Source organism: Vidua chalybeata, chromosome 33, assembly GCF_026979565.1.
Source record: "Vidua chalybeata isolate OUT-0048 chromosome 33, bVidCha1 merged haplotype, whole genome shotgun sequence".
In the NCBI taxonomy this organism is placed as follows: Eukaryota; Metazoa; Chordata; class Aves; order Passeriformes; family Viduidae; genus Vidua; species Vidua chalybeata.
This window is the reverse complement of record NC_071562.1, coordinates 881,677-899,130: the sequence shown is the minus strand read 5'-3', so window position 1 is coordinate 899,130 and position 17,454 is coordinate 881,677. Positions and strand designations below refer to the sequence as shown.

Sequence of the window (17,454 nt, the reverse complement as noted above, 5' to 3'; positions counted from 1 at the left end):
AAAACGGGAAAATTCCCAGTGGAAAACAGGGAAAATTTCAGGCTGGAAACTGGGAAAATCCAGGTGGGAAATGGGGAAAATCCAAGGCTGAAAAGTGGGAAAATTCCAGCTTGAAGATGGGAGAATTCCAAGTGGAAAACAGGGAAATTTTAGCCTAAAACCCGGGAAAATTCCCAGTGGAAAACAGGGAAAAATTCCAGGCTGGAAACTGGGAAAGTCCAAGTGGAAAATGGGGAAAATCCAAGGCTGAAAAGTGGGAAAATTCCAGCTTGAAAATGGGAAAATTCCAGCTTGAAAACGGGAAAATTCCCAGTGGAAAACAGGGAAAATTTCAGGCTGGAAACTGGGAAATTCCAGGTGGAAAATGGGGAAAAATTCCAGGCTGGAAACTGGGAAATTCCAGGTGGAAAATGGGGAAAAATTCCAGGCTGGAAACTGGGAAATTCCAGGTGGGAAATGGGGAAAATCCAAGGCTGAAAAGTGGGAAAATTCCAGCTTGAAAATGGGAAAATTCCAAGTGGAAAATAGGGAAAAATTCCACGCTGGAAACTGGGAAATTCCAAGTGGAAAATTGTGGAAATCTGAGGCTGAAAAGTGGGAAAATTCCAGCTTGAAAACGGGAAAATTCCCAGTGGAAAACAGGGAAAATTTCAGGCTGGAAACTGGGAAAATCCAGGTGGGAAATGGGGAAAATCCAAGGCTGAAAAATGGGAAAATTCCAGCTTGAAAATGGGAGAATTCCAAGTGGAAAACAGGGAAATTTTAGCCTAAAACCCGGGAAAATTCCCAGTGGAAAACAGGGAAAAATTCCAGGCTGGAAACTGGGAAAGTCCAAGTGGAAAATGGGGAAAATCCAAGGCTGAAAAGTGGGAAAATTCCAGCTTGAAGATGGGAGAATTCCAAGTGGAAAACAGGGAAATTTTAGCCTAAAACCCGGGAAAATTCCCAGTGGAAAACAGGGAAAAATTCCATGCTGGAAACTGGGAAATTCCAGGTGGGAAATGGGGAAAATCCAAGGCTGAAAAGTGGGAAAATTCCAGCTTGAAGATGGGAAAATTCCAAGTGGAAAATGGGAGAATTCCAGACTGAAAACGGGAAAATTCCAAGGAGGGGAATGAGGAAAACCCTAACAGGAAAACCTGGGGATTTGGGAACATTCCCGGGTGAGGCAGCCCATAAATCCAGGCTGGAATTCTCTGTGGAATTCCCGAAATTCCCGGAATTCCAGGTGGTGATGATCACGGGGGACAGCCCGCTGACCGCCTGCCACGTGGCGCGGGAGCTGCACTTCCTGCAGAAGGAGAAGATCCTGATCCTGCAGCCCCCGGAGCGCCCCGGTACCGGGAAAAACCGGGAAAAACGGGAATGGGATGGGATCAGGAATGGTGGGAATGCCAAAGGGTTCCGGGATTTTGGGATGTGAGGGGTCTGGGGAGCTGGGATGGGATCAGGAATGGGATCAGGAATGGTGGGAATGCCAAGGGGTTCCGGGATTTTGGGATTGGAGGGGTCTGGAGAGCTGGGATGGGATCAGGAATGGGATCAGGAATGGGATCAGGAATGGGATCAGGAATGGTGGGAATGCCAAAGGGTTCCGGGATTTTGGGATTTGAGGGGTCTGGAGAGCTGGGATGGGATCAGGAATGGGATCAGGAATGGGATCAGGAATGGTGGGAATGCCAAGGGGTTCCGGGATTTTGGGATTTGAGGGGTCTGGGGAGCTGGGATGAGATCAGGAATGGTGGAATTCCAAGGGATTTTGGGATTGGAGGGCTCTGGGGAGCTGGGATGGGATTGGGAATGGTGGGAATGCCAAGGGGTTCTGGGATTTTGGGATTTGAGGGGTCTGGGGACTTGAGGGATGGGATCAGGAATGGTGGGAATGCCAAAGGGTTCTGGGATTTTGGGATTTGAGGGGTCTGGGGAGCTGGGATGGGATCAGGAATGATGGGAACGCCAAGGGACTCTGGGATTTCGGGATTTGAGGGATCTGGAGAGCTGGGATGGGATCAGGAATGGTGGGAATGCCAGGAGTTTCCGGGATTTTGGGATTTGAGGGGTCTGGGGAGCTGGGATGGGATCAGGAATGGGATCAGGAATGATGGGAATGCCAGAAGTTTCTGGGATTTTGGGATTTGAGGGGTCTGGGGATTTGAGGGATGGGGTCAGGAATGGTGGGAATTCCAAGGGCTTTTGGAATTTGAGGGGTCGGGAGAGCTGGGACAGGATCAGGAATGGGAGTGGGAATTAAAGGGGTTCTGGGATTTTGGGATTGGAGGGCTCTGGGGAGCTGGGATGGGATCAGGAATGGGATCAGGAGTGGTGGGAATGCCAAGGAGTTCTGGGATTTTGGGATTGGAGGGCTCTGGGGAGCTGGGAATGGCGGTGGGGCTGAGGGTTGCAATTCCCTCTGGAATCCCCTCTGGAATCTCCTCTGGAATCCCCCCGGGATCCATTCCCACTCCCACAGGGCTGCCCTGGCAGTGGCGATCCCGGGATGGATCCGTGGCTCTGCCGGCGTTCCCGGATTCCCCGCGGGATCTGACGGATCCCTTCGAGCTGTGCCTGACCGGGGAGGGGCTGGAGCAGCTCCGGCTGCGGGATCGGGATCGGCTGCTCCGCCTCATCCCCCACATCCGAGTGTTCGCCCGCGTGGCGCCCAAGCAGAAGGTGAGGCGGGGTGGGAATGGGAATTCCCGGGATTTGGGGCTTTGGGAGCGAGGATTCCCAGGATTTGGGAGCTCGGATTCCCAGGATTTGGGGGTTTGGGAGCACAAATTCCCAGGATTTGGGGGTTTGGGAGCTCGGATTCCCAGGATTTGGGGGTTTGGGAGCGAGAATTCCCAGGATTTGGGGGTTTGGGAGCACAAATTCCCAGGATTTGGGGGTTTGGGAGTGAGAATTCCCAGGATTTGGGGGTTTGGGAGCGAGAATTCCCAGGATTTGGGGGTTTGGGAGCGAGAATTCCCAGGATTTGGGGGTTTGGGAGCGAGAATTCCCAGGATTTGGGGGTTTGGGAGTGAGAATTCCCAGGATTTGGGTGTTTATGAGCGAGAATTCCCAGGATTTGGGGGTTTGGGAGCTCGGATTCCCAGGATTTGGGGGTTTGGGAGCGAGAATTCCCAGGATTTGGGGGTTTGGGAGCGAGAATTCCCAGGATTTGGGGGCTTGGGAGCGAGAATTCCCAGGATTTGGGGGTTTGGGAGCGAGAATTCCCAGGATTTGGGGGTTTGGGAGCGAGGATTCCCAGGATTTGGGGGTTTGGGAGCGAGGATTCCCAGGATTTGGGGGTTTGGGAGCTCGGATTCCCAGGATTTGGGTGTTTATGAGCGAGAATTCCCAGGATTTGGGGGTTTGGGAGTGAGAATTCCCAGGATTTGGGGGTTTGGGAGCAAGAATTCCCAGGATTTGGGGGTTTGGGAGCGTGGATTCCCAGGATTTGGGGGTTTGGGAGCAAGAATTCCCAGGATTTGGGGGTTTGGGAGCGCGGATTCCCAGGATTTGGGGGTTTGGGAGCGAGAATTCCCAGGATTTGGGGGTTTGGGAGCAAGAATTCCCAGGATTTGGCAGTTTGAGAGCGTGAATTCCCAGGATTTGGGGGTTTGGGAGCGAGAATTCCCAGGATTTGGCAGTTTGAGAGCGTGAATTCCCAGGATTTGGGGGTTTGGGAGCAAGAATTCCCAGGATTTGGCAGTTTGAGAGCGTGAATTCCCAGGATTTGGGGGTTTGGGAGCGAGAATTCCCAGGATTTGGGGGTTTGAGAGCGAGGATTCCCAGGATTTGGGAGCAAGGATTCCCATGATTTGGGGGTTTGGCAGGGAGAATTCCCAGGATTTGGGGGTTTGGGAGTGAGAATTCCCAGGATTTGGGGGTTTGGGAGCGTGGATTCCCAGGATTTGGGGGTTTGGGAGCAAGAATTCCCAGGATTTGGGGGTTTGGGAGCGCGGATTCCCAGGATTTGGGGGTTTGGGAGCGAGAATTCCCAGGATTTGGGGGTTTGGGAGCAAGAATTCCCAGGATTTGGCAGTTTGAGAGCGTGAATTCCCAGGATTTGGGGGTTTGGGAGCGAGAATTCCCAGGATTTGGCGGTTTGAGAGCGTGAATTCCCAGGATTTGGGGGTTTGGGAGCGAGAATTCCCAGGATTTGGCAGTTTGAGAGCGTGAATTCCCAGGATTTGGGGGTTTGGGAGCGAGAATTCCCAGGATTTGGGGGTTTGAGAGCGAGGATTCCCAGGATTTGGGAGCAAGGATTCCCATGATTTGGGGGTTTGGCAGGGAGAATTCCCAGGATTTGGGGGTTTGGGAGTGAGAATTCCCAGGATTTGGGGGTTTGGGAGCAAGAATTCCCAGGATTTGGGAGTTTGGCAGGGAGAATTCCCAGGATTAAGGGGTTTGGGAGTGCGGATTCCCAGGATTTGGGATCTTCAGGAACATGGAGATGGCGCTGGGGTGATCCCAAAGAGTTTGGAGCTCATTCCACCTCTGAATTCCTGGGATTTTGTTGGTTTGGGAATGAGGGGATGGCCCTGATCTGATCCTAAAGAATCCCGAGCACCGAATCCCCAGAATTCCAAAGCTTTGGCAAGCTGGGAACGAAGCTTCTTCCAGCCCTAAATCCACAAAATCCGGAGCCTTCCCGCCGAGCCCCATCCTCCCACCCCACTCCAAGCTGGGAATTCCGGGATTTCGGGAGCTTTTCCCGGTGTTTTTCCGGGCAGGAATTCGTGATCACGGCGCTGAAGAGCCTCGGCTACTGCACCCTCATGTGCGGGGACGGCACCAACGACGTGGGAGCGCTCAAACACGCGGACGTAGGTGAGCACATTCCCAAAAATTCCCCGGATTTGCCCCAAATCCCAACCCCGGCGAGGCCGCTCCCAGCTTTTGGATGTGAAGCCCTCGGCATTCCCACCATTCCTGATCCCATTCCTGATCCCATCCCAGCTCTTCAGAGTCCTCAAATCCCAAATCCCAGAACCCCTCGGCATTCCCACCATTCCCAATCCCGTTCCAGATCCCATCCCAGTTCCCCTGAGCTCTCAAATCCCAAAATCCCAGAACTCGTTGGCATTGCCACCGTTCCTGATCCCATTCCTGATCCCATCCCAGCTCTTCAGAGCCCTTCAATCCCAAAATCCCAGAACCCCTCGGCATTCCCACCATTCCTGATCCCATCCCAGCTCCCCAGAGCCCTCCAATCCCAAATCCCAGAATCCCTTGGAATTCCCACTCCCATTCCTGATCCAATCCCAGCTCTCCAGACCCCTCCAATCCCAAAATCCCAGGACCCCTTGGCATTCCCACCATTCCTGATCCCATTCCTGATCCCATCCCAGCTCCCCAGACCCCTCAAATCCCAAAATCCCAGAACCCCTTGGCATTCCCATCATTCCCGATCCCATCCCAACTCCCCAGACCAATTTTTTGGGACCAGGACATGAAACAAAAGACGGAATTCCAGCTTTTCCTGAGGGTTTTTTTTTTTCCCCTTTATTTTTCCTCTGTTATTTTTCTTTTCCCTGATTTTTCCCCCTTTTTTTTTTCCCCAATTCCCAGGAGTTGCCCTGCTGGCCAACGCTCCGGAGCGCGTTCCCGAGCGGAAGCGTCGGCCCCGCGACGGCCTCGGCGACAGCAGGGCCGGAATTCCCGCCGGGAATGTCAAACCCTCATCCCGAGGAGCCAAGCAGAGGCTCCTGGCCCAGCGGGAGGAGCAGCTGGCCGTGCACAGGGTGGGAATTCCCGTTTATCCCGGGATTTTTAGCCTTGAATCGGGATTTGGGGTTTTGCCGGGAAATTTTTAAGCCTGGGAGCGCAGGGGTTTTGGGGGGAATGGGAATGCTGGGATGGTTTGGGATGGGGATGGATCCGATCCCAATCCAGTCCTCATCTGTGGGCAGGGAACTTCCCAAAATTCCAGGTGGATCCAGTGGGAAATAGGGGAAAAGAGGGGGAATTTTAATGGGAAAAGGGAATCCTGGAATTCTGGGGACGGGAAGGGACCTAAAACCAGGGAATAAAGCCTGGAATTCCAGAGGTGGGAAGGGACCTAAAATCAGGGAATAAAGCCTGGAATTCCAGAGGTGGGAAGGGACCTAAAATCAGGGAATAAAGCCTGGAATTCCAGAGGTGGGAAGGGACCTAAATCCAAGGAATGAATCCTGGAATTCTGGGGACTGGAAGGGACCTAAAACCAGGGAATAAACCCTGGAATTCTGGGGGTGGGAAGTGACCTAAAACCAGGGAATGAATCCTGGAATTCTGGGGGTGGGAAGGAACCTAAAACCAGGGAATGAACCCTGGAATTCTGGGGGTGGGAAGTGACCTAAAGCCTGGAATTCTGGAGGTGGGAAGGGACCTGAGATCTGGGATAAACAGGGAATAAAGCCTGGAATTCTGGGGGTGGAAGGAACCTGAGATATGGGAAAAATGGGGAATAAACCCTGGAATTCTGGGGGTGGGAAGTGACCTAAAACCACGGAATAAACCCTGGAATTCTGGAGGTGGGAAGGGAGCTGAGATCTGGGAAAACCAGGGAATAAACCCTGGAATTCTGGGGGTGGGAAGGGACCTAAAACCAGGGAATGAATCCTGGAATTCTGGGGACTGGAAGGGACCTAAAACCAGGGAATAAAGCCTGGAATTCCAGAGGTGGGAAGTGACCTAAAACCACGGAATAAACCCTGGAATTCCAGAGGTGGGAAGGGACCAAAAACCACAGAATAAACCCTGGAATTCTGGGGGTGGGAAGGGACCTGAGATCTGGGATAAACAGGGAATAAACCCTGGAATTCTGGGGGTGGGAAGGCACCTCCAACCCCATCACCCAAGATCCCAATCCGGCGCTTTTCCCGCTGGGTTTGCGCGGATTCGGAGCGCCTTTTCCGGCCCTCCCGGGTGATTTTGGGGTTGGTTTTTTTTTTTTTTTTTTGGGAATTTCCATTCCCACAGGAGCGGCTGAGCCAGGTGCTGAGGGACCTGGAAGAGGAGAAGGCCCCGGTGGTGAAGCTGGGGGACGCCAGCATCGCCGCCCCCTTCACCTCCAAACTCTCCTCCATCCAGTGCAGTGAGTGCCCAGCCCGGAAAACGTGGGAAAAACCCCGGGAATGGGATGGGAACGGGATGGGAACGGGATGGGAACGGGATGGGAATGAGGGAAAACCCCAAATCTGAACTCAGGCCAGCTCAGAATTCCCAAAATGTGGAGCTCTTGCACTCCGGATTTGAATTCTCGGTTTCATCCCCAAAATTTGGAGCTCTTGGACTCCAGATTTGAGGCTGAGAATTCTCAGATTTATCTCCAAAATGTGGGAAGTCCTTAATTTTGGATTTGAGGCTGAGAATTCTTGGATTTATCCCCAAAATGTGGAATTCTCAGACTCCAGATTTGAGGCTGAGAATTCTCAGATTTATCCCCAAAATTTGGAGCTCTTGGACTCCAGATTTGAGGCTGAGAATTATCGTATTTATCCCCAAAATTTGGAGCTCCTGCATTTTAGATTTGCTGCTGAGAACTCTCAATTTTATCCCCAAACCCGGAGCTCTTGGACTCTGGATTTGAGGCTGAGAATTCTCAGATTTATCCCCAAAATGTGGAAATTCCTTAATTTTGGATTTGAGGCTGAGAATTCTTGGATTTATCCCTAAATTTGGAGCTCTTGGACTCCAGATTTGAGGCTGAGAATTCTCGGTTTTATCCCCAAAATTTGGAGCTCCTGCATTTTGGATTTGCTGCTGAGACTTCTCAATTTTATCCCCAAAACCCAGAGCTCTTGCATTTCAGATTTGAGGCTGAGAATTCTCGGTTTTATCCCCAAAATTTGGAGCTCCTACATTTTAGATTTGCTGCTGAGACTTCTCAATTTTATCCCAAAACCCAGAGCTCTTGGACTCTGGATTTGTCCCCAGAACCAGATTTGAGGCTGGAAATTCTCGGTTTTATCCCCAAAATTTGGAGCTCCTGCATTTCAGATTTAAGGCTGAGAATTCTCAGATTTATCCCCAAAATTTGGAGCTCCTACATTTTAGATTTGCTGCTGAGACCTCTCAATTTTATCCCCAAAATCTGGAGCTCCCTCACTCCACATTTGAATCTGCAAATCCCTCACCTTTACCCTAAACAACCCCCAAATCCACCCTAACCCCGGGGCCAACCCCCCAATTCCCACCCTGCGTTTTTTTTCCCTTCCCTGCCGATTCCTAATTCCCAAAATTCCCGTTTTTTTTTTCCCCCCCAAAACTCTGCAGTCTGCCACGTGATCAAGCAGGGGCGCTGCACGCTGGTGACCACGCTGCAGATGTTCAAGATCCTGGCGCTGAACGCGCTGGTGCTGGCCTACAGCCAGAGCGTGCTCTTCCTGCAGGGAGTCAAGTTCAGCGACCTGCAGGCCACGCTCCAGGGGCTGCTCCTGGCTGCCTGCTTCCTCTTCATCTCCAGGTCCAAGGTGGGAGTTGGGAATTCCACGGGAAAAGGGGTTGGAGTGGAGGAGGAGGGAAAAAAATATCCCGGAAAATCCCAAATCCCATCTCGGGTGACACAGCGGCGGTTGTTGAAAATGGGAGGGTGGCACTGGGAGCTCTGCTGGAGCTGGGGTGATCCCAGAGATTCCTCCTCATCTCCAGGTCCAAGGTGGGAGTTGGGAATTCCACGGGAAAAGGGGTTGGAGTGGAGGAGGAGGGAAAAAAATATCCCGGAAAATCCCAAATCCCACCTGGGGTGACAAAGCGGCGGTTGTTGAAGTGGGCTGGGGTGATCCCAGAAATTCTTCCTCATCTCCAGGTCCAAGCTCAGAATTCCATGGGATTTATCCCAAATTTGGGAAAAATAGGTTTTTTTCCCCATTCCCCAGAAAAAAAAAAATCTCATTTCTGGTAGGAAAAATTATCCCAGAAAGTCCCACCTGGGGTGACAAAGCGGCGGTTTTGGAAAGTGAGGGGAGGGTGGCACTGGGAGCTCTGCTGGAGCTGGGGTGATCCCAGAAATTCTTCCTCATCTCCAGGTCCAAGGTGGGAGATGGGAATTCCATGGGAAAAGGGGTTGGAGTAGCAAAGGGAACAAAATATCCTGGGGAAAATCCTGGAAAATCCATCTGGGGTGAAAAAGCGGCAGATTCGCAAAGTGGGAGGAGGGTGGCACTGGGAGCTTTGCTGGGGCTGGGGTGATCCCAGAGATTCCTCCTCATCTCCAGGTCCAAGCTCAGAATTCCATGGGATTTATCCCAAATTTGGGAAAAATAGGTTTTTTTCCCCATTCCCCAGAAAAAAAAATCTCATTTCTGGTAGGAAAAAATATCCCAGAAAATCCCACCTGGGGTGACAAAGCGGCGGTTTTGGAAAATGGGAGGGTGGCACTGGGAGCTCTGCTGGAGCTGGGGTGATCCCAGAGATTCCTCCTCATCTCCAGGTCCAAGGTGGGAGTTGGGAATTCCACGGGAAAGGGGGTTGGAGTGGAGGAGGAGGGAAAAAAATATCCCGGAAAATCCCAAATCCCATCTGGGGTGACACAGCGGCGGTTGTTGAAGTGGGCTGGGGTGATCCCAGAAATTCCTCCTCATCTCCAGGTCCAAAGTCTGAGGTTGGAATTCCATGGGATTTATCCCAAATTAGGGAAAAATAGGTTTTTTTCCCCATTTCCCCAAATCTCATTTCCGGTGGGAAAAAATATCCCAGAAAATCCCAAATCCCATCTGGGGTGACACAGCGGCGGTTTTGGAAAATGGGAGGGGAGGGTGGCACTGGGAGCTTTGCTGGAGCTGGGGTGATCCCAGAGATTCCTCCTCATCTCCAGGTCCAAGGTGGGAGTTGGGAATTCCATGGGAAAAGGGGTTGGAGTGGAGGAGGAGGGAAAAAAATATCCTGGAAAATCCCAAATCCCGTCTGGGGTGAAAAAGCGGCAGATTCGGAAAGTGGGAGGGTGGCAATGGATGCTGGGGTGATCCCAGAAATTCCTCTTCATCTCCAGGTCCAAGCTCAGAATTCCATGGGATTTATCCCAAATTTGGGAAAAATAGGTTTTTTTCCCCATTCCCCAGAAAAAAAAAAATCTCATTTCTGGTAGGAAAAATTATCCCAGAAAGTCCCACCTGGGGTGACACAGCGGCGGTTTTGGAAAATGGGAGGGGAGGGTGGCACTGGGAGCTCTGCTGGGGCTGGGGTGATCCCAGAAATTCCTCCTCATCTCCAGGTCCAAGGTGGGAGTTGGGAATTCCACGGGAAAGGGGGTTGGAGTGGAGGAGGAGGGAAAAAAATATCCCGGAAAATCCCAAATCCCATCTGGGGTGACACAGCGGCAGATTCGGAAAGTGGGAGGGTGGCAATGGATGCTGGGGTGATCCCAGAAATTCCTCTTCATCTCCAGGTCCAAGCTCAGAATTCCATGGGATTTATCCCAAATTAGGGAAAAATGGGTTTTTTTCCCCATTTCCCCAAATCTCATTTCTGGTGGGAAAAAATATCCCAGAAAATCCCAAATCCCATCTCGGGTGACACAGCGGCGGTTTTGGAAATGGGAGGAGGGTGGCACTGGGAACTGGGGTGATCCCAAAATTTTTATTCCCATTATTTTTTATTCCCATTTTTTTTAATTCCCATTTTTAATTCCCATTTTTAACTCCCATTTTTTATTCCCATTTTTAATTCCCATTCTTAATTCCCATTATTTTATTCCCATTATTTTTTATTCCCATTATTTTTAATTCCCATTTTTAATTCCCATTTTTAATTCCCATTTTTTATCCCCATTTTTAATTCCCATTTTTAATTCCCATTATTTTTGTCCCATTATTTTTTATTCCCATTATTTTTTTATTCCCATTTTTTATTCCCATTTTTTAATCCCATTTTTATCCCCATTTTTTATTCCCATTTTTAATTCCCATTATTTTTAATTCCCATTATTATTTTTATTCCCATTTTTAATTCCCATTATTTTTAATTCCCATTATTTTTAATTCCCATTATTATTTTTTATTCCCATTTTTAATTCCCTTTTTAGCCCCATTTTTAATTCCCATTATTTTTAATTCCCATTATTATTTTTTATCCCCATTTTTTATCCCCATTTTTAATTCCCATTATTTTTAATTCCCATTATCATTTTTAATTCCCATTTTTTATTCCCATTATTATTTTTATTCCCATTTTTTATTCCCAGCCCCTGAAGACTCTTTCCAAGGAGAGGCCCCTTCCCAACATTTTCAACGCCTACACGGTGCTGACGGTGCTGCTGCAGTTCCTGGTGCATTTCCTGAGTTTGCTCTTCCTCTACCGGGAGGCGCAGGAGCGCAGCGAGCCCAGGTGAGGCCCCTGCTCCCAAAATATTCCCCAAAAATTCCCAAAAATTCAAAAAAAAATTCAAAAAAAATCCCAAAAAAATTCCCAAAAAAATCCCCAAAAATTCCCAAAAATTAAAAAAAAAATTCCAAAAAAATCCCAATAAAATTCCCAAAAAAATCCCCAAAAATTCCCCAAAAAATTCCAAAAAATTCAAAAAAAAAATTCAAAAAAAATCCCAATAAAATTCCCAAAAAAATCCCCAAAAGATTCCAAAAAAATCCCCAAAAAATTCCCAAAAATTAAAAAAAAAATTCCAAAAAAATCCCAATAAAATTTCCAAAAAAATCCCCAAAAATTCCCAAAAATAATTTTAAAAAAACTTTTAAAAATTCCCAAAAAATTCCCAAAAATTAAAAAAAAATCCCAAAAAATTTTCCAAAAAAAATCCCAATAAAATTCTGGAAAAATTCCTGAAAAAAATTCCCAAAAATTTCCAAAAAAAATCGTGAAAATCCAAAAAAAAAATCCCAAAAATTTAAAAAAAAAAAATCCCGAAAAATTTCCCCAAAAATTCCCCAAAAAAATCCTGAAGAAATTCAAAAAAAATTCCAAAAAATCAAAAAAAAAAAATCCCAAAAGATTCCCGAAAAAAATCCAAAAAATCCCAATAAAATTCAAAAAAAAATTCGCGAAAAATAACAAAAAATTCTCAAAAATTAAAAAAAAAAATTCCCCAAAAATACCCGGAAAAAAAAAAAATCCTGAAAAATTCCTGAAAAAATTCCTGAAAATTTCCCCAAAAAATCCCGAAAAAAATCACCAAAAAAGTCCCCAAAATTCCAAAAAAATTCCCCCAAAAAATCCCAAAAAAATTCCCAAAAAATTCCTGAAAAAATTCCAAAAAATTCCGGCTGTGAGGCTTCAAAAAAATCCCAATTTTTTCCACTCCCAACCCTTTTCCCACCCAATTCTACCCCTCTAAGATCCGGGATTTTTTTGCGGAGTTGATCCCGGGGTTGATCCCAGATGGGAATTTTTGGGAATTTTCCCAAAAAATTTTTAAAATCCCAATTTTTTTTCACTCCCAACCCTTTCCCACCCAATTCTACCCCTCTAAAATCTGGGATTTTTTCGGGGAGTTGATCCCAGAGTTGATCCCGGGTGGATCCCACCCATCCTAAGGAATTCCCAAGAAATCAACCCCAAAAAAAACCCCATAAAATCCCAATTTTTCCTCTCCCAACCCTTTCCCCACCCAATTCTACCCCTCTGAAATCTGGGATTTTGGGGGGGGGGGGAGTTGATCCTGGGTTGATCCCAAGGTTGATCCCAGGTGGGAATTTTTTCCATCCTAAGGAATTCCCAAAAAACAAAAAATCCCAATTTTTCTACTCCCAACCCTTTTCCCACCCAGTTCCACCCCTCTAAAATCCGGGATTTTTTGGGGGGGGTTGATCCCGGGGTGGATCCCGGGGTTGATCCCGATCCGATCCCGATTCCCCGCGGCAGGCAGGAGGAGTTTGTGGATCTGAGCCGGGAGTTCGAGCCCTCGCTGGTGAACAGCACGGTGTATCTGCTGGCCATGGCGCTGCAGACGGCCACCTTCGCCATCAACTACAAGGTGGGAATCCCAGTATATCCCAGTATGTCCCAGTTTGTCCCAGTATATCCCAGTATATCCCAGTATATCCCAGTATATCCCAGTATATCCCAGTATGTCCCAGTTTGTCCCAGTATGTCCCAGTTTGTCCCAGTATATCCCAGTATATCCCAGTATGTCCCAGTATATCCCAGTATGTCCCAGTATATCCCAGTCTGTCCCAGTCTGTCCCAGTCTGTCCCAGTATCTGCTGGCCATGGCGCTGCAGACGGCCACCTTCGCCATCAACTACAAGGTGGGAATCCCAGTCTGTCCCAGTATATCCCAGTATATCCCAGTATATCCCAGTCTGTCCCAGTCTGTCCCAGTCTGTCCCAGTATGTCCCAGTATATCCCAGTATATCCCAGTCTGTCCCAGTCTGTCCCAGTATATCCCAGTATATCCCAGTATATCCCAGTCTGTCCCAGTCTGTCCCAGTCTGTCCCAGTATATCCCAGTCTGTCCCAGTATATCCCAGTATATCCCAGTCTGTCCCAGTCTGTCCCAGTCTGTCCCAGTATATCCCAGTCTGTCCCAGTATATCCCAGTCTGTCCCAGTCTGTCCCAGTCTGTCCCAGTCCCTGCTGGCCATGGCGCTGCAGACGGCCACCTTCGCCATCAACTACAAGGTGGGAATCCCAGTCTGTCCCAGTATATCCCAGTTTGTCCCAGTCTGTCCCAGTATATCCCAGTGTATCCCAGTATATCCCAGTATATCCCAGTCTGTCCCAGTCCCTGCTGGCCATGGCGCTGCAGACGGCCACCTTCGCCATCAACTACAAGGTGGGAATCCCAGTATATCCCAGTATGTCCCAGTATATCCCAGTATATCCCAGTCTGTCCCAGTATATCCCAGTATATCCCAGTATATCCCAGTCTGTCCCAGTATATCCCAGTCTGTCCCAGTCTGTCCCAGTCTGTCCCAGTCTGTCCCAGTCTGTCCCAGTCCCTGCTGGCCATGGCGCTGCAGACGGCCACCTTCGCCATCAACTACAAGGTGGGAATCCCAGTATATCCCAGTATATCCCAGTATATCCCAGTTTGTCCCAGTCTGTCCCAGTATATCCCAGTGTATCCCAGTATATCCCAGTATGTCCTAGTCTGTCCCAGTATATCCCAGTATATCCCAGTCCCTCCCAGTTTATCCCAGTCCATCCCAGTCCGTCCCAGTGTGTCCCAGTTTGTCCCAGTCCGTCCCAGTGTGTCCCAGTTTATCCCAGTCCGTCCCAGTCCGTCCCAGTGTGTCCCAGTTTATCCCAGTCTGTCCCAGTTTATCCCAGTGTGTCCCAGTCCGTCCCAGTGTGTCCCAGTGTGTCCCAGTCCGTCCCAGTGTGTCCCAGTTTATCCCAGTGTGTCCCAGTGTGTCCCAGTTTATCCCAGTTTGTCCCAGTTTGTCCCAGTGTGTCCCAGTTTATCCCAGTGTGTCCCAGTGTGTCCCAGTTTATCCCAGTGTGTCCCAGTCCCTCCCAGTCTGTCCCAGTTTATCCCAGTGTGTCCCAGTCCGTCCCAGTTTATCCCAGTGTGTCCCAGTCCGTCCCAGTCCCTCCCAGTCTGTCCCAGTCTGTCCCAGTCCGTCCCAGTTTATCCCAGTGTGTCCCAGTCCATCCCAGTTTATCCCAGTGTGTCCCAGTGTGTCCCAGTTTATCCCAGTGTGTCCCAGTCCCGACGGGTGCGCTCCGCAGGGCCGGCCGTTCATGGAGAGCCTGGCGCAGAACCGGGCGCTGCTCTGGGCGCTGCTGCTCTCGGCCGCGGCCGTGCTGGGGCTGCTCAGCGGCGCCTGCCCCGAGCTCAACGGCGCCTTCGGCCTGGCCCACATCCCGCCCGAGGTGAGCGCCCGCAGTCCCCGACTCCCCAATTCCCCAATTCCCACATTCCCGAATTCCCACATTCCCCAATTCCCGAATTCCTGAATTCCCACATTCCCCAATTCCCACATTCCCACATTCCCCAATTCCCACATTCCCACATTCCTGAATTCCCCAATTCCTGAATTCCCGCATTCCCGAATTCCCAAATTCCCGAATTCCCACATTCCCAAATTCCTGGATCCATGCATTCCCACATTCCTGAATTCCCGAATTCCTGAATTCCCACGTTCCCCAATTCCCCAATTCCCGAATTCCCACATTCCCAAATTCCTGGATCCCTGCATTCCCACATTCCTGAATTCCCGAATTCCTGAATTCCCGCATTCCCGAATTCCCACATTCCCAAATTCTCAAATTCCCAAATTCCTGAATTCCCGCATTCCCCAATTCCCGCATTCCCGAATTCCTGGATTCCCACATTCCCACATTCCCGCATTACCACATTCCCAAATTCCTGAATTCCCACATTCCCGAATCCCTGAATCCCCGGATCCCTGAATTCCTGAATCGCTGAATCCCCAGATCCCCGAATTCCTGAATTCCCGAATCCTGGATCCCTGAATCCCCGGATCCCTGAATTCCCAAATCCCTGGATTCCCAAATCCCCGAATTCCTGAATTATCAAATTCCTGAATTCCCACATTCCCAAATCCCAGATCCCCGAATTCCTGAATTCCCGAATTCCCACATTCATGAATTCCCACATTCCTGAATTCCCACATTGCTGAATTCCCAAATCTCCGGATTCCCAGATTCCTGAATTACCAAATCCCCAAATTCCTGAATTACCAAATTCCTGAATCCCTGAATTCCCAAATTCCCAGATCCCCAAACCCCCAAATTCCCGAATTCCCAAATGCCCGAATCCCCGGATCCCCAGATCCCCGAATTCCTGAATTCCCAAATTCCTGAATTCCCAAATCCCCAAACCCCCAAATCCCCGAATTCCCGAATTCCTGGGGCGTTTCCGGGGGGAGGTTGGGGCTCCGAGATTCCCGCCCTGGTGAGAGCCCAAATTCCAGGGGGAAAAATCCCCAAATTCCGGGGGATATGGGAATTGTCCCTGCCTGTGGATTGGGATGGGATTTAGAGCCCGTTCCCACGGAACATTCCAGAACTCCCACAGAATATTCCGGAATTCCCAGGGGGTTTTTGGGGTGGGATCCCTGCCCCATTCCCACAGAACATTCCAGAATTCCCACAGAATATTCCAGAATTCCCAGGGGTTTTTTGGGGATCTGGGGCCGTTTCCCGCCCGGAACATTCCGGAATTCCCAGGGGTTTTTGGGGATCTGGGGATGGGATCTGGGGCCATTCCCACAGAACATTCCGGAATTCCCACAGAACATTCCAGAATTCCCACGGAACATTCCGGAACTCCCAGGGGTTTCTGGAGTGGGATCCCTGTCCCGTTCCCATGGAATATTCCAGAATTCCCAGGGGTTTTGGGGGATCTGGGGCCGTTTCCAGCCTGGAACATTCTGGAATTCCCAGGGGGTTTTGGGGTGGGATCCCTGCCCCGTTCCCACGGAACATTCCAGAATTCCTGGGGGTTTTTGGGGATCTGGGGTCGTTTCCAGCCCGGAACATTCCGGAATTCCCGGGGGTTTTTGGGGATCTGGGGTCGTTTCCAGCCCGGAACATTCCAGAATTCCCGGGGGTTTTTGGGGATCTGGGGCCGTTTCCCGCCCGGAACATTCCGGAATTTCCTCCTTCCCAGTTCCGGCTGCTGATCCTGGCGGTGCTGGCGGCCGATTTCCTGCTGGCCTTTTGTGTGGATCGGCTCCTGCAGCTCCTGCTGGGCAGCTCCCGCCTCCGCGTGCCTTCCTGAGCTTCCGGAATTCCCAAAAAAAACCCCGGAATTCCCAAAAAAAATCCCGGAATTCCCGACCCCTCGGCGAAGGCGGCGCCCAAATTCTTTTCACGTTTCCCCAGGACGTCTCGGCAGCTTTCAAGAGTTCCCAGAATCCCCCAGAGTTTCTTGGAATTTCCTGGAATTTTCCAGAATTTTCCCGGAATTTTCCGAGATTTTTTTTTTTTTTTTTTTTTTTTTTTTTTTTTTTTTTTTGGATTTGGCAATGGAAAAATAAAAAATCAAATAAAAATCCTGATGAAGGGTTTGGGTTGGTTTTGTTTGGGGTTTTTTTTTGGGAAAGTTTGGAATTGTTTTTGTTGGGAAGAAAAAAAAAAAAACTGGGAATGGTGGGAAGTAAAAAAAATTCCCCAAAAAAAACCAGGAATGGAAGGCAAAAATTGGGAATTAAAGATAAAAATCCAGGAGTTAAAGCCAAAAGTTGAGGATTAAACAAAAAATATTTCATTAAAGCCAAAAAATGGGAAGTGAAACACAAAAACCAGGAATTGAACCCAAAATCCGGGAATTAAACCCAAAAAAATGGGAATGACGAGGGGGAAGCGGGATCCCGCCTCTGCTCTGCTCTGATTGGCTGTGAATTATGAGTGACAGCCGCACCGGCCAATGAGTGATCGCGCTGCAGAGGGGCGGGCACCACGAGCACTCTGGGAGGGCTGCGATTGGCTGAGAGCCCTGAGTGACAGGCGGCAGGGCCAATAGGAACCGAGGATGTGTCCCACAGCTCTTCCCAGTCCCGTTCCCAGTTCCATTCCCAATTTTCCCTGTTCCATTCCCAATTCCCATTCCCAGTTTTCCCAGT

General features: G+C 49.5%; 1 protein-coding gene across 1 annotated transcript in view; it reads left to right on the top strand.

Moving 5' to 3' along the window:
- The window catches only part of ATP13A1 (ATPase 13A1), a 39,718-nt gene extending 23,049 nt beyond the window's left edge, over positions 1-16,669 (top strand). Inside the window, exons 17-26 of the mRNA XM_053968279.1 lie at positions 1,229-1,337; positions 2,471-2,670; positions 4,719-4,815; positions 5,557-5,729; positions 6,949-7,063; positions 8,245-8,441; positions 11,150-11,292; positions 12,781-12,892; positions 14,594-14,737; positions 16,500-16,669. Of these exons, the coding sequence (XP_053824254.1) occupies positions 1,229-1,337; positions 2,471-2,670; positions 4,719-4,815; positions 5,557-5,729; positions 6,949-7,063; positions 8,245-8,441; positions 11,150-11,292; positions 12,781-12,892; positions 14,594-14,737; positions 16,500-16,610 (1,401 nt within the window). The 3' untranslated portion in view covers positions 16,611-16,669. The remainder of the gene's footprint in view (positions 1-1,228; positions 1,338-2,470; positions 2,671-4,718; positions 4,816-5,556; positions 5,730-6,948; positions 7,064-8,244; positions 8,442-11,149; positions 11,293-12,780; positions 12,893-14,593; positions 14,738-16,499) is intronic.
- The last annotated feature ends 785 nt before the right edge of the window (positions 16,670-17,454 follow it).